The 14,393-nt window shown below is 35.1% G+C and overlaps 3 protein-coding genes across 4 annotated transcripts; 2 read left to right on the top strand and 1 right to left on the bottom strand.

The window, feature by feature from the left end:
* The first annotated feature begins 516 nt into the window (after window positions 1-516).
* Window positions 517-4,346, top strand: IntS10 (integrator complex subunit 10). 2 transcript variants are annotated; one of them, XM_089843493.1, is made up of 12 exons: window positions 517-758; window positions 820-890; window positions 972-1,129; window positions 1,201-1,495; window positions 1,553-1,920; window positions 2,210-2,470; window positions 2,548-2,699; window positions 2,785-2,838; window positions 2,912-3,029; window positions 3,098-3,346; window positions 3,443-3,536; window positions 3,853-4,053. In XM_089843493.1, exons 1-12 carry the CDS (start codon window positions 609-611, stop codon window positions 3,986-3,988), a joined length of 2,106 nt encoding a protein of 701 aa, XP_089699619.1. In that variant the 5' UTR covers window positions 517-608; the 3' UTR covers window positions 3,989-4,053. The 2 variants fall into 2 exon arrangements, with proteins under 2 accessions (XP_089699619.1, XP_089699618.1); XM_089843492.1 differs by lacking the exon at window positions 3,853-4,053 and adding an exon at window positions 4,115-4,346 and having other exon boundaries at window positions 519-758.
* Window positions 4,347-4,716: 370 nt separating this feature from the next.
* On the top strand, window positions 4,717-7,401 carry LOC149661937 (uncharacterized). Its single transcript, XM_089843498.1, has 12 exons — window positions 4,717-4,811; window positions 4,909-4,967; window positions 5,046-5,210; window positions 5,351-5,609; window positions 5,681-5,740; window positions 5,795-5,909; window positions 6,049-6,141; window positions 6,206-6,313; window positions 6,375-6,588; window positions 6,671-6,741; window positions 6,840-6,971; window positions 7,082-7,401. The coding sequence occupies exons 3-12, from the start codon at window positions 5,051-5,053 to the stop codon at window positions 7,247-7,249; spliced, it is 1,380 nt and encodes a 459-aa protein (XP_089699624.1). The 5' UTR covers window positions 4,717-4,811; window positions 4,909-4,967; window positions 5,046-5,050; the 3' UTR covers window positions 7,250-7,401.
* spel1 (DNA mismatch repair protein spel1) lies at window positions 7,326-13,373 on the bottom strand. The gene is made up of 17 exons (XM_089843491.1): window positions 13,214-13,373; window positions 13,100-13,146; window positions 12,985-13,020; window positions 12,685-12,915; window positions 12,507-12,620; window positions 12,363-12,449; window positions 12,021-12,299; window positions 11,835-11,958; window positions 11,215-11,325; window positions 10,781-11,149; window positions 9,853-10,170; window positions 9,576-9,797; window positions 8,775-9,007; window positions 8,618-8,709; window positions 8,304-8,526; window positions 8,138-8,239; window positions 7,326-7,589 (listed from the first exon to the last, which is right to left on the bottom strand). The coding sequence occupies exons 1-17, from the start codon at window positions 13,254-13,256 to the stop codon at window positions 7,410-7,412; spliced, it is 2,811 nt and encodes a 936-aa protein (XP_089699617.1). The 5' UTR covers window positions 13,257-13,373; the 3' UTR covers window positions 7,326-7,409.
* Window positions 13,374-14,393: the final 1,020 nt, after the last annotated feature.

The following is a 14,393-nucleotide window of genomic DNA, read 5'->3' as shown; positions in this document are numbered from 1 at the left end:
GAGTGATAGAGAAGACTTTAAGATGAAAGTGTTTGTCTAAATTTAGTTTCGGTTAACTAACCATTGTTATAAAGAGTTATAAAGTGGGATACAAAAAGTTTGTATTTTAAAATTATAGAAATAATAATGAAAACAGGGATGCCAAAAACACACACACATTTCCAAAAACAAGCGCGTAAGCAGCGTGGGAAATAAGGCGGTGGCACAGGGCAAATGACCAGTTTAAAAATTGCCTGGACCAGTTTAAAAATTAAATCGGAGGGGGGTCAGTGGTCCACGGGACCACTAAGAAAATTCTAGGGTAAACAGGGTCCAGTTAATATCTCAACTATTTTAATTGCCCACTTCTTTAGTTTAGCAGACGACGCGCTCTGGTCAATGGTCATGGACCAGTTTATTTATTCCAGGCCTGGGGGGTTGCTGGCCCAATGTCCAGTTTAAAAAAATCCTTATTTCCCACCCTGCGCGTAAGTCGCGTATGTGACGTCACATTTGCAACTAGGAACTTTGGCATACTAGTCTGCTACATCGTCTGCTACCGTTTGTTGACAGTTGTCAGATTTTGGCGGGAATTAGTTTCGGTTCGCGTTAGATTTAACCAATTAAACATGTCAAAAATACAATTCTTATCTGATAATATTAGCGACGAAGATTATTTAATCGCAACCGCGCGAAAATATAAAGAAAATGACCCATGGAGTGCCAAATCATGGATGATAACTGCTAAAACCTTATTTCCCCAAACATTCAGTGTTCAAGTAAGCCAACCCAACATAATTACGATTAAAAGCGGGTATTCTAACTTAAATTTAACATTAGTATGAAGCATATAATATGGCTTATGAAGCCGGTAACATACCAGAGGCGTCAAAATGCTTGGAGGGATTAATGTAGGTCCTTTTAAAGAAGTTGAAACAAACACCTTTGAAGTATTAAATTTGATAGTTGTATCTTTGTTCATATGAAATAAGTGGCGCGCAGAATTTCTCGGAAGAGCCCGCATTATGGGCTGAAATGAAAAAGATAACAGAATCATTAAAATCAGAGTCAAAAGATTTGCAGAGGTATCGAGATCTCTTTCATAAATTATCAACTGAAGTTCAACATGGAATGATTGTAACTGTTGCAGGTCACTTACAACTACTTAAATGCAATCTATTTTAAATATCTCATACGAATTATAAGCAACTTGTCCTTTAGATCATAGTGAAGACACTATGGAACATTGTCAACTCATGCTATTACTATTAAACATGTTCCCCCAAAAAATTGGAAATCACGGTGTTAAACTGATTGAAACATTATTCAGTGCTGAAAAACACGGACATTATCAAAGTCCAGTTAATGGATATCGCCAATTATTAGTTACCGAAGTCCTACCACTGATTTTAAAAAGCCAAGAAGCCTCAATCCCCCCTAAACTAATCTTTAGATTACTCCAAAAATCAATTGAATTTTACGTTGGCTTTGCCTTTCAAACTAACTTGAAAAACAAGTACGCTATTAACTCCACCCTTGATAGCTGTAAACTAATCTTAACCATTAATTCTAGACCCCAAACTCCCACTGACAATGTTATGGGTCTTCAAGGACCAGTTGGAAAACCCTCTATATCATTTGATTCACCCAATACCGATACTTGGCCTAAATTATTCTCTTTAATGGCATCAGCTGCCCAATTACTAAACTGGGAATTGGGTGACGTATTTAGTGCTAATTTAAGTGATGACGCTAGATGGCAAAGAATCGCTACCTTTGTTCAACAAAAAGGAGTTCAAGTTCCGGCCTCCACCCCTTTTGAACCCAATACCGATGATTCAATGTCATCTAATAATAGACAGATATTTTTCTGCACTGTTTTGGTTTTCCTACACAGTTTATATAATTTTGCAAAGAGTTTAAACCCGGAGTGGTTTTCTGGTAAATAGTTAATTAGCCTTATTCCTGATCAGCGCCATCTACCCATAGCGGTGACTTTGAGAACTACTGTAAGCGGCAAGCCAATCAGATGTCGCTAAAATCTGGTGACGTCATTTTTGGTAAGACCCGAGAGTGCCAGTCAGTGACGTCACCAGATTTTAGCGATATCTGATTGGCTTGCCGCTTACAGTAGTTCTCAAAGTCGCCGCTATGGGTAGGTGGCGCTGATCAGGAATAAGGCCAATTAAATTTTAATAAAAATTAGCTTAATTAATTTTAATTAATGAAGGAGTGACGCAATCTTCGATAACAACTCAATTTATTTTGGTTGAAAGACCACCCGAGCTTATAATCACTGATATTAACCCAAATGAAATGCCTAAACATAAAAAGAGGAAATCTGACCCCGAGGTCAAGGATGATATACTTAATACCTCATTAACTGTCAGTCTTGATACACCACCCGACATATCCGCAATCTTAACTCAATCATTTATGGTGGCAGCAAGATGTTGGTTACTAATTCAATCTCATAATTCTCTTAAGAAAGGTCAGGGATTGATTTAGTTCTTGCCATTAATTAACATCATTGTTGTTAATTGCAGTTAATTAATTATTGCATTGCAGAGTTTAAAAGTCTCTCCCAACATTTACAAATGGATAATTGGCCCTGGTTTCAGGAATTTTTTATAGATTCGCAGGTTTTTCAAGGGTTGCATCAAGATGCAGTTCATACGGTTCTTAAGTATCAGAAGAAGGATGAACCACTTCATTCTAAAGTTAATATTTAAATTAAAACCTGGTTAATTTTAATTTTAACTTCAGTTAAAATTAAAATTAACCAGGTTTTGGGTTTGTTTATAGATGAAGCAAAATCTGCAACTTGCCAGTAGTTTTTGGTGTATGGGAAATATTGCGGTAATTGTATTTAATTTAACTTAATCATGATTAAACTAAACTGCTTTAATCTAATTAATTTTTTCATTAAAAGAGAGCTTGTGATTGCTTTTTGGATGTAATCTGCTCATTTGCGGAAGATACTACGTTTTTAAATACAAAATACATAAATAGCAATGCTTCTTTGTTGAACAAGCTACACAAGAAATCTGGTAACATAAAAGCTCATTTCATTTTTCCTTAATTATTACTTGGATTAACCTACTAATTAATAATTTAGGACGGAATCTACATTTTCTGAAGCTAAGTTCACTGGATATATTGGATTACTGCATTACAATGATTACTATTTGTTTCAAAAAACGGGCCTTGAACACATTAGGCTTAAAGGATGACTTTGTTTTAGGTCATCTTATAGTCCTAACACAATATTGTTGGCCTATTCAAGAAGATGATTTCTTACAACTAATCGAAATAATAAAAGCCCAGCAAACATTTTCATACAGGCTTTTCTACAACTACATAATCAGTATCCTTTTAATACGTTAGGCCTAACTGATTACTGGTCATTTTGGTCAATGTGGTCATGATGACTTTCTTTTCCTTAACTTCTAACCCAAAAAAGATCCTGATTTTCTGGAAGAATTCATGTTTCTAACTACATCAACTGGAGGAAACGTTACCTTAAATTTGGTCGCAATGCCATCTCAAAGCGTCAAGTAAGTTATACTTAATTTAAATACTTTAGTTAAGAACTTTTGGAATACTAAGCCAAGGCTTACAAAAATCAAAGCGCGTTCGCGACTCGAGACTTCCGCGGCCTCCCTAGATTCTCGCGCATGCGCGCTATGACTATTAATAGCAAACTCGATCACGCAAGCAAAGATGCGTTTTGGCGGGAAAAGTAAAAATGGCGCGATATTTGAAATGATAAATTCGATGACAAAGATTACAGGGCGATTCAAGGCTGAGAATTCTTACGCTATTATTTTATTATTAATATAAAATGAGGAAAAAATTTCGTTTTATTCATAGGCAAAGGGCAGTAACTTCGCGACTCGAGACTTCCGCGGCCTTCCTAGAATCTCGCGCATGCGCACTACTACTGAAAACGTGTATTCATAGCAAACTCGATCACGCAAGCAAAGTTGCGTTTTGGCGGGAAAAGTAAAAATGGCGCGATATATGAAATGCTAAATTCGATGACAAAGATTACAGGGATTTCAAGGCTGAAAATTCTTATGCTATTATCTTATTATTAATATAAAATGCGGGAAAATTTTCGTTTTATTCATAGGCAAAGGGCAGTAACAAGAGGAATAAACCGTGGCGCCAAAGAAGACCTCAAAATGTCCATGGAAAAACAAATGTGCCGATGCGAGGACAGTTTGGAACAACTTCTAGTTACATTTTTCAAACAAGAACGCGAATTACTTCAACAGTATCTATGTTAAATCCAACCTTCAATATCAATATCATTATCATGTACATATATATTTGATTAAATCAATCTTTTGTCCTGATTAAAACTGGTTTTAATTTTTTTAAAAAAGTACGTGTGAAAATAAAACCGCATTAATTAGCAATTAATAAAGTCAAGGGTGCTTTACTGTTATTGAATTAAATTAGGCTAAACTAAAAGAATAATCTTGTTTTTGCGTTTTTTGAGGTTAAAAGTCATTTTTTCTTAACAAATGAGGTTAGTAAGTAGCAAATATTGATAATAAAGTTTAAAAAAATCCATAATTAGTGGGAGGGGGAGAGAGGTCTAATTAGGGCAATAGATCGTTCTAATCTATATTAATAAAATATATCACGTGAACTTCATTCGATATCTGATTAAAATATATTTTGGGATGAAAGGGGGGAGGGAAGGAATTAAACTTTGATCAGTTTTCCAAAGATAATCATAGTTTGCTCGATTTCTATTTAAATTAGTAATAATAGAAATATTGGTTTTCCCCCTTGTGACTGTCAGATAAGACCTCAGGATCGTAAGTATAACTTTCACCACTGTAAGGCTAAAGTTTAATTTTCGTATATACGTAGTTTTAGTTGACTTAAGTGTTTACTTTTCTCTCACCCACGCAGATATAAATACGTAAATAAGGAAATTGGAAACGCGTCTGGTCTAAGGAATCTCATATATCGTAAGTTCCTAATTCTTTATAATTATGACTAATCTACACTGTTATCGACCAAATTGATATTCAATATTCAATTTTCAGTATTGATGGAATTTCATGAAAACATTAGTATAATTTGTAAAGTAATTGGAAAGAAATTATCGTGCGATGGAATTCTGTACGTGGAAGAAGAAGGACCAATTTCCTACGACGATAATAGATTTTGGATCTACGCGGGAATTTACTGCGGGCTTGTCTTGATTGCTGGTAAAGACTTTTACAATAAGTTTATGACATATGTTCCATAAGTATGACACTACTAATGCTAGAAACAATGGAACATTTACATCTTACTAAATAATTTTCGAAATACAAATGAACTAATTGACTCCGCAATTAATTAAAAGGATTGATGTCTGGTTTAACGATGGGACTCTTATCGTTAGACTTGACGAGTTTAAAAGTTTTACAAGAAGGTGGAAAACCTCATGAAAGAAAACACGCTGCCAAAATAATCCCGTTGGTAGAAAGACATCACTTACTTTTGGTCACGCTTCTACTTTCAAACGCGGCTGCTGTTGAAACAATGCCATTATGCCTGGATAGAATTTCAGATCCAATTACGGCCATCTTGGTTTCGGTAACTGCCGTACTTCTATTTGGAGAGTAAGAAGTGTTAATAAGTAATTTAATTAATTCATACTTAACGTTGCGTAATTACTTACTTAACAATACAGAATCGTTCCTCAAGCTCTGTGCACGAGATATGGTTTAGCAATTGGAGCCGCGCTGTCTCCGTAAGATTGCAAATGTTTAAATTTAAACCTGAAGAATATTAATTAAATCTTTAGACTAGTTTATGCCTTAATGGCAATAAGTTTCGTCATTGCTTACCCCATTTCTAAACTATTGGACTGCATTTTGGGCGAAGAACATGGAACCTTTTATAGACGGGCTGAACTAAAGGTAAAATTATCAATCTAACCTTATAGCGCTATCAAAGGCCTTCAAGGTTATACTCTATCTCTCCTCATAGTCTAGAGTTAGGCTGACATATCCATTTTAGTTTTTTGAACATATATAAAGAATTCCTTTTCACCATAAGGTTTTAGTTGGTATGCATGGTGAAAATCATCCAACTGAACATAATGACGCTAATGAGGAACCATTATGTCAAGACGAAATTCTCATTATAAAGGTTTAAAGTTCGCCAAATTGGTTTTCACAGTAATTGTAATCTAATGTATGACAATATATGACAGGGTGCTTTAGAATTGGCATCGAAGAAGGTCCGAGATGCAATGATACCTTGGGCAAGCGTATTCAAGTTGAACACGGAAGCTGCATTAACTGACACTATGCTTCAAAAAGTAACTATTTCAAAATTCTTTTTTAAAAAAAAAGATAAGACCTAATAACCAAATTTTTCAGATAATGTGGGCGGGACATTCTCGTATCCCAATATACCATTCGCAACCAAATAACGTCGTTGGTATTCTACTAGTAAAGTCCCTAATTTTCCTAAATTCGAGTCACGGAGCACCCTTACTAAATTTACTGGGAACGCGTTGCATGAAACCAGTGTATAGGGTTCACGACCTTATGTCTCTATACGAACTTCTAAATGTTTTTCAAACTGGAAAAAGTATTGAAAAAAAAACCCCAAAACATAGAAACAAAGTTTAAAATTTAGATAAAACAAATTATTTTTCTTCGGGGGTTAATAGGTCATTTGGCTATCGTACATAACAGCGAGGGTTTAGAACGTGATCAATTGAAAACTGATCCCAAACCGGAAGTAGGTCATTTTTCTTCCAATTTTCGCGTTAATAAATAGATAAAAAGGTTCAAAAACATCATTAAAATGTTTCCGATAATAATTTTATTAACACTTAGGCCGAAGTAGTAGGAATTATAACGTTAGAGGATGTGATAGAGGAATTGATTCAAGAGGAAATTTACGACGAATCTGATACTGAATTGATGAGATATCAAATGGGTCACGCCCTTAGATTGGCCAGAATAACGGTTTGTTAATTATTTAACTTCAAAGATTACGATTTTTTTTTTTATTTTATTTTTTTGTAAGGGTTTTTAACTAAAGTTAATACAATAAAGTTGTTTCCAAATTAAATTAGGGTTTTCGAAATAACAAACTAACTCAAAGTGAAAACGACTGGCACCGTGAACCACTTACCTCGGCCTCACCCCAAGGTGGTATTCAATCAGCCAATGAAGAACAAAACCATTACAGTTACGAAGTTGATGAAACGACACCACTTTTGAACAATTGTTCCTTTCCCTAATCAACTCATATTTTAACACTTGTGTATATATAAACTTTTTTGGTTTTTTTTTTTTTAAACAAATCTTTCTCACAAATATATTTTACAATTTTTTTAATGAACAAACACTTCAATACAATTAAAGAAAAAAAAATATTCTTCTCAAGTCAATATATCAGTTTCAAACCTTTTTCTTATTGGTTGTCGCAAGCTCAATCAACTTTTGAATTTGAGCATTGTCGCATTTCTTAACTTCCAACTTAAGTTTTTCCATTTCCTGCGCAATTTCATCATCAGTCATTTTATCAATCGGTAAAGCTTTAACTTTTTCAAGAAAATCGCTAATAATTTCATCCGCTTCCTAAAAACACCGCAATTAATATCGCCAATTTAATTAATTAACCGCGCACTAATTGGCCATATGTCTAATCAGCGCCACTAGCGGATGGTCTGAAAACTACTCCCATAGAGTATAGGTATATTTAAGCGGGTTTGCAGAATTTCCGTCAGATGGCGCGGCGTTCGAGTCACCTGGCGGAAATTAGCCTTGTTCCTTATCAGCGCCACCTACCCATAGCGGCGACTTTGAGAACTACTGTAAGCGGCAAGCCAATCAGATGTCGCTAAAATCTGGTGACGTCACTGACTGGCACTCTCGGGTCTTACCAAAAATTACGTCACCAGATTTTAGCGACATCTGATTGGCTTGCCGCTTACAGTAGTTCTCAAAGTCGCCGCTATGGGTAGATGGCGCTGATAAGGAATAAGGCTAATTTCCGCCAGGTGGCTCGAATGCCGCGCCATCTGACGGAAATTCTGCAAACCCGCTTAAATATACCTAGACTCTATGGGAGTAGTTTTCAGACCATCCGCTAGTGGCGCTGATTAGACATATGGCCAATTAACAACCTCAGTTTTTCTTCGTTTAGCACTAGGTTCATCGCACCGCTTTCCTTTCATGAAATTACAACCCTCTAAAGCTTCGAATTCGCTAATCTTATCCCTAGCCATCTAAAAAACCAATTTAAACTTTAAATAAAGCTCAAATTAATTCAATTAACGACATTTAATTAACTTGAATAATGTGCTTAGGAAAATGCGCTAATTCCGCTACTTCAATCCCGAAACTTTGATCACAAACTCCACGTTCAACTTTGTACAAAAGTACAAAATCTTCATCTTTAATAAGAGCGGTAACGTGAAAGTTCTTAACTTGAGGTATTTCATCGGACAAATAAGTCAATTCATGGAAATGAGTCGCGAATAACGTAAAAGATTGAGTTTTCTTGCACAAATGCCTTTAACAATGCAATTGCAAGAACAATTCAACTATTAATGATTGCAAAGGACCAAACTAAACCGCTTTGAATTGAATTGAATTGCACTTACTCGGAAATGGCCCAAGCTAGACCAAAACCATCATAAGTCGATGTCCCTCTGCCTAACTCGTCTATAATAATTAAGGAATACTTTGTGGCGGACTAACGACGCGAGATGAAACTTAAGTTAGTTAGTTATACTGTAGGACTGAGGGACTTGATCTTACCCTCAATATGGCGGAAGTTTCGAGCATTTCCGCCATAAAAGTTGATATTCCTCTAGTAGGTTTATCGCCAGCCCCTACTCTAGTCATTATCGAATCTACCGCGCTTATTTCAGCCCGATCGCAAGCGACAAAACACCCAATTTGCGCCATTAATACATTTAATGCGATTGAACGAATATAAGTTGACTTTCCACCCATATTTGGCCCGGTTATTATATGAAATATGGAATCATCTATAGAATAATCAGTACTTTCAAAGGAACGTTCAGGTGAGATAACATTACACCTTTTAAGGCATAATTTTCAGTGGTGTGCGAGTCCCGTTTGTTTCGGTTTCGAGTCGAGTCCGAGTATCGGAACTAATTTCTTATCGAGTATCGAGCCGAGTCTCAAAAATACTTTCGAGTATCGAGTATTTAGATAAGGTCAAATTTTGGTTCTGTTCGAGTAATTATCGAGTCTCAAATATTGACTTGTCGAGTAGCAATTTTGTAAATTTCTTGAAAATAACGAAGATTTTCAATTATCTAATATCGAACTAGTTCAAAAAGATTGTTAGTGATCAATTAAACATTGAACAATTGATTTTCAAAATAAATGCTCATGAACTCATCGTCTGCTATAGTTGTAAGCCTCGGACTCGAGTATTTGTCCGAGTATTTAAGATGTTAAAAAGCTACTCGAATCTGTCTCGAGTATCTCAATGTGTTGTTATCGAGTATCGAGTCGAGTACTCGAACTTAACGAGTACTCGCACACCCCTGATAATTTTATGTTATCTGAACAAAATTTCGCTATTACCATGATCTAATTTGATATCATTAGCAACAAAAGACACTGTTTTATGAACTTCAACTAAGGGATGTCGAGCTTCTACTAGATTTATTACACCTGAACCTTTTTCCTTCATAATAGGTCGAACGTAGGGTCTCGGCGCCATGATGGACGCCATTGAGAATGAGACCAACACATCCAAATGAGACATAATATCGCAAAGACGACTCAAAGGTTCGCAATAACCAGCTAAAATTAAGTGTTAACTCAAAGAGTCCAAGTTAAAGGAGTTAATTAAACTCACCAGCGATTTCAATCACCAGATCAACAACTTTCTTTTGTTGCAATTCAACATTATCTCTCAAAGAAACGAAGTCACTGTTCAATTGTCTTAAATTTGAACTATGGAATCTGACCCCGTTATTTTTTGCATCAATTGTGTAATAATTTTTACGATTTCTTAAAATTTTCTCTTCCTTTCGCGTAATACGATAATGCCAACCAATTTGAGCATTTTTCTCTAACTTTAAAACTTTGTCCCCATCAATACCCAAATCAACAGCAGTACGTTTAGCGTCTTTGCGAATATCTTCCTCCAAATCATCTAAATTTTGCCTCAATTCTAAAATAAAGCATCGAAATGATCTCTTATTACAAAATAATTAGCCTTATTCCTGATCAGCGCCACCTACCCATAGCGGCGACTTTGAGAACTACTGTAAGCGGTAAGCCAATCAGATGTCGCTAAAATCTGGTGACGTCACTGACTGGCACTCTCGAGTCTTACCAAAAATGACGTCACCAGATTTTAGCGACATCTGATTGGCTTGCCGCTTACAGTAGTTCTCAAAGTCACCGCTATGGGTAGATGGCGCTGATCAGGAATAAGGCTAATTAGTACATTTAATTAGTTTTAATAACGAGGACTACTGCGCAATCCGCCATTGCTTTAGTGGCGTCCGATAAATCGAACCTCTACGCGCGTGATCGAGTGTGCTATTCCCCTAACCTCTCTCTGAGCCTGTGAGAATTCAACCAATCCCATAAGGGGTGGCTAACAGACGTCACTAAAGCAATGGCGGCGCAGTAGTCCTCGTTTTTAAGACTAATTAAATGCGTATTATTTTATAATAAGAGATAATTTATTTCTTTTTTAATATTTTTCCTTTTATATTTAGACATATTATTATATTACCTAAACTTTTCCTTAAATAAAACTTATAGTTTCTTACCTTTCAATTCTTCATCCAAATCTGAACGAATCAAATACTCTCCTTTTTCAACTTCATCCAAATCAATTGTGGACTCGACCATCTCAAGATACTTCTCAAAATCTTTTTCCAGTTCTTTTATGGGTTGACAGAACAAATGTTCTATTTGACGCTTGTGTTTTCCTTCATGACTACTCAACAATTTCCTCAACTTTTCCAGATGTTGAACTGACAAATAAATTCTGTAACAATCTTGTAAAGTTGCTTTCCTTCTTTGAAATTTTGTAGAGAATCTTTGAAGATCGGGGACTTTTCTGAGTGAAATATCATGAAGAGTTTGACGTAATTCGTTATTTTCAACTAACGCTTCAACCACATCGAGTCTTTCATCTGAATTAAGCAACAAAATATATTAAATTATCTCTGGAACTGAAGGATTATAATAATTAACTTACTAATCTTGGCAATATCAATTAAAGGCTGTTTAAGCCATTGTGATAAAAGTCTTTGACCGCCCGCTGTTCTACACTTATTCAAAAGTCCCAACATGGAATGTCCAGCCCCAGCTATAAAAAACCTTATAGTCAACTAAACAAACCACTCAATTGGCCATATGTCTAATCAGCGCCACTAGCGGATGGTCTGAAACCTATTCCCATAGAGTCTAGGTATATTTAAGCGGGTTTGCAGAATTAGCCTTATTCCTTATCAGCGCCACCTACCCATAGCGGCGACTTTGAGAACTACTGTAAGCGGCAAGCCAATCAGATGTCGCTAAAATCTGGTGACGTCATTTTTGGTAAGACCCGAGAGTGCCAGTCAGTGACGTCACCAGATTTTAGCGACATCTGATTGGCTTGCCGCTTACAGTAGTTCTCAAAGTCGCCGCTATGGGTAGGTGGCGCTGATAAGGAATAAGGCTAATTTCCGCCAGGTGGCTCGAACGCCGCGCCATCTGACGGAAATTCTGCAAACCCGCTTAAATATACCTAGACTCTATGGGAATAGGTTTCAGACCATCCGCTAGTGGCGCTGATTAGACATATGGCCAATTTATTGGAGCAACCGCGCCTACTGTCTTTCGGAGATTTTGGTAAAATTGCCAACGCTTTCACCGCAGAAACATCCAATCTAACATATTGTTCAGGTTGGAATGTATTTAATGTAAATTGGCCATAGTTTTTTTCATCTTTCATCAGCTGTGAGATAAAATCATTAAGACATTCTTAATCAAAATTAAATCAATTCTAATTATACTTACATCTAAATACTTAATCACTGCAACGGTGCAACTCATAGCAATAGATAATTCATATTCTGGCCTACTACTTATTTGTTGTTGTTCACCTTTTCGAAACTTTACAAGTCGATTCAAATCAGCCATATTATCTTTAACACTGAAATGCGCGGAAGCTTTGCATTCCGTTACAAGAAGATGGTTCCTTTCAGCCATTTCTTTGATAACTTTGTACACAGCGCCTTGATCACCAATTGAACTAGGAATTAGGCATTCTTTAGGGCCTAATTGAACTATAACTGCCTAAAAAAAATATATTCAAAGATTATATATTGACTGTTCAGTCGTGGATAATATTTGGCATACTTGAAGGAAAGAGAATCCATCATCGTCTAAGAATTCGGCAACTTGTATTTTTCTCAAAACAGCATCCCCACAAGATACCCCTACAATCTAAATTAATTTTAAGTTAATTATCTTTAATTAGAAATGAATATAATCAAAAAATACCGTTTGATGTTTATCTTTCCTGACTTTTACAGCAATTACACCTTGAGAATCAGTAACTTCATTTGATTGGGTGAAGAGTAAGTCTTCAATCTCCGTTAAATTAGCGGGTGAAGCCTGGGTGGTTAATTTAATTACGCATTACGATTTAATTTAAGAATACAAATAAGACCTAGCTTACTTTGCAATTGAATACAAATTCCGAGCTTCTGCCACCAACTCTTTTGTAAATCTCAATACAATATCTTCTAACTAATAATAAGTCTTGGATCAAATTCTCAAAATTGGATTTTGATATATTGATGTAGTTCAAATCTATGGGTTCCGTTTTATGGCGTTTAAGAACAGCCATTGTTTTATAAAATTCCTTCGCAACAAAGTTGGCATCATTGCCATGAACAGTATAATAGTCCTATATTGTTCAAATGGTGTTAATTCAAAGAAGGAACCTTATACATACAATGTTGACTCATTAACATACATTTCTATCAAAAAATCTAATTGTCGTGTCAGGTTTCTGTGTTAAATAATTAACGAGAATAAATTATAATTAAGTGTTTAATTAGAATCAAATGTTAATTAATATATTTAATTACTGGTGGTAGTTTGGCAAAGAAAGCAGCAAAACCCTGATCTTGAAGCTCTGAGAAGAAAAAAAAACTAATCATAAGCTTGACGTTAATTATTAATTAATTAATCCAATAGCCAACCTTTGCCATCGATGTCATCTTGCTTTGACGTTGATGTATTCATTATTCAAATGTTATCAACAAAGTTAAATCTTGAATTTCTGATACTTAACTACAAAGCGTGAGAAGAAGCCACGGTCTCACACCATCACCAGAAAGGCGCGAAACTGGGATATGGCGATTGGCGAAAAATTGCTTGCATCTGCCAAATATGAGTCTGCGCATGCGCGCGGGATTCCCGGTTCTTTGTTCAATTTGGCGGCGCGCAAATTGGAAATCTGAAACACGTGGTGATATAATTTAAATAAAAATGTTCTAAATAGTTTTTTTTTATTTTAAAATGCAGACTCAAACTTTTATCTTTATTTTTTTCTGATAAATTTGATACAAGAACATTTATAAAACCTTTTCTTTTTTTTAATCCTTACAAAAGTGTATAAACCAAAATGTAAAAAAAGGCTTACGATTATAAATTATTACGTAAGCCTAAAAATACACGTTGCAAATAAAAATTGTTCCCGTATAACTTTGTCAAATCTACTAGAAATATATTTTTTTTTGTTTCTTTCTTAATTTGTTTCTTGAATCTAGCGAGGCTTAAATATAATCCGCGCCCTTCTAAAAAAAAAAAATAAAAAATTTAATAAAACAATCTCGAGACATATATTTAGACAAAGGCTTACAAAATATTATACGCCTATTATTACTATTATTGTGACCTTGAAATGGGCATAAACATTTTGTTCCGTTAACGTTTAGGACAATTACGGAGGGATTAACAATAAATACGTTGAGATTCTGATTATAAAATAAAGATATTTTTTTGGATTGTATAGTTTTAACAGCACACTGAAAGGTTTACGAGTAACATTTTTGTCATTTATACATTCAGCTAGAGAAGAGGTTCGACTATAAAGAAACGCTACATACTTTTTACGTTACGTAACTTAAAAAAAATACTTTTCTTAGGAAGACAAAAAAAAAAAAAAATTAAGTAACATTTTAAATTTTTACAATTTAGGGAGGAAAGATTAGGGGATTTAATTTCAACATTTTTGACCTCTGACCTCTTAACCTTTTAATTCTTTTTTTTTCGATATGATTCATTGAGCTAGGCCTAAGCTTTAGATTTAAATTTAAATTTAACTATTAAACTAAACAGAAAAATCTATCACGTCTACACAAAGTTGTTGTTATTCTT

This window comes from Phalangium opilio, unplaced genomic scaffold (assembly GCF_054372755.1).
Source record: "Phalangium opilio isolate 3A_F unplaced genomic scaffold, DU_Popi_V2 ptg000070l_1, whole genome shotgun sequence".
Taxonomy (NCBI): Eukaryota; Metazoa; Arthropoda; class Arachnida; order Opiliones; family Phalangiidae; genus Phalangium; species Phalangium opilio.
This window is presented reverse-complemented; position numbering and strand designations above follow the sequence as displayed.

Excerpts from the sequence above, each read along its gene's own strand:
- IntS10 (XM_089843492.1), top strand. The coding sequence starts at position 609 with ATGTCAAAAATACAATTCTTATCTGATAATATTAGCGACGAAGATTAT. Across the intron at positions 1,496-1,552 it reads CAAACTAACTTGAAAAACAA|ACCCCAAACTCCCACTGACA; the intron begins GTACGCTATTAA and ends CATTAATTCTAG. Across the intron at positions 2,471-2,547 it reads TCATAATTCTCTTAAGAAAG|AGTTTAAAAGTCTCTCCCAA; the intron begins GTCAGGGATTGA and ends ATTGCATTGCAG.
- LOC149661937 (XM_089843498.1), top strand. The coding sequence starts at position 5,051 with ATGGAATTTCATGAAAACATTAGTATAATTTGTAAAGTAATTGGAAAG. Across the intron at positions 5,211-5,350 it reads CGGGCTTGTCTTGATTGCTG|GATTGATGTCTGGTTTAACG; the intron begins GTAAAGACTTTT and ends ATTAATTAAAAG. Across the intron at positions 5,741-5,794 it reads ATTGGAGCCGCGCTGTCTCC|ACTAGTTTATGCCTTAATGG; the intron begins GTAAGATTGCAA and ends TTAAATCTTTAG.
- spel1 (XM_089843491.1), bottom strand. The coding sequence starts at position 13,256 with ATGAATACATCAACGTCAAAGCAAGATGACATCGATGGCAAAG. Across the intron at positions 12,450-12,506 it reads GGAAAGATAAACATCAAACG|ATTGTAGGGGTATCTTGTGG; the intron begins GTATTTTTTGAT and ends AAATTAATTTAG. Across the intron at positions 11,326-11,834 it reads ACCAAAATCTCCGAAAGACA|CTGGGGCTGGACATTCCATG; the intron begins GTAGGCGCGGTT and ends GGTTTTTTATAG.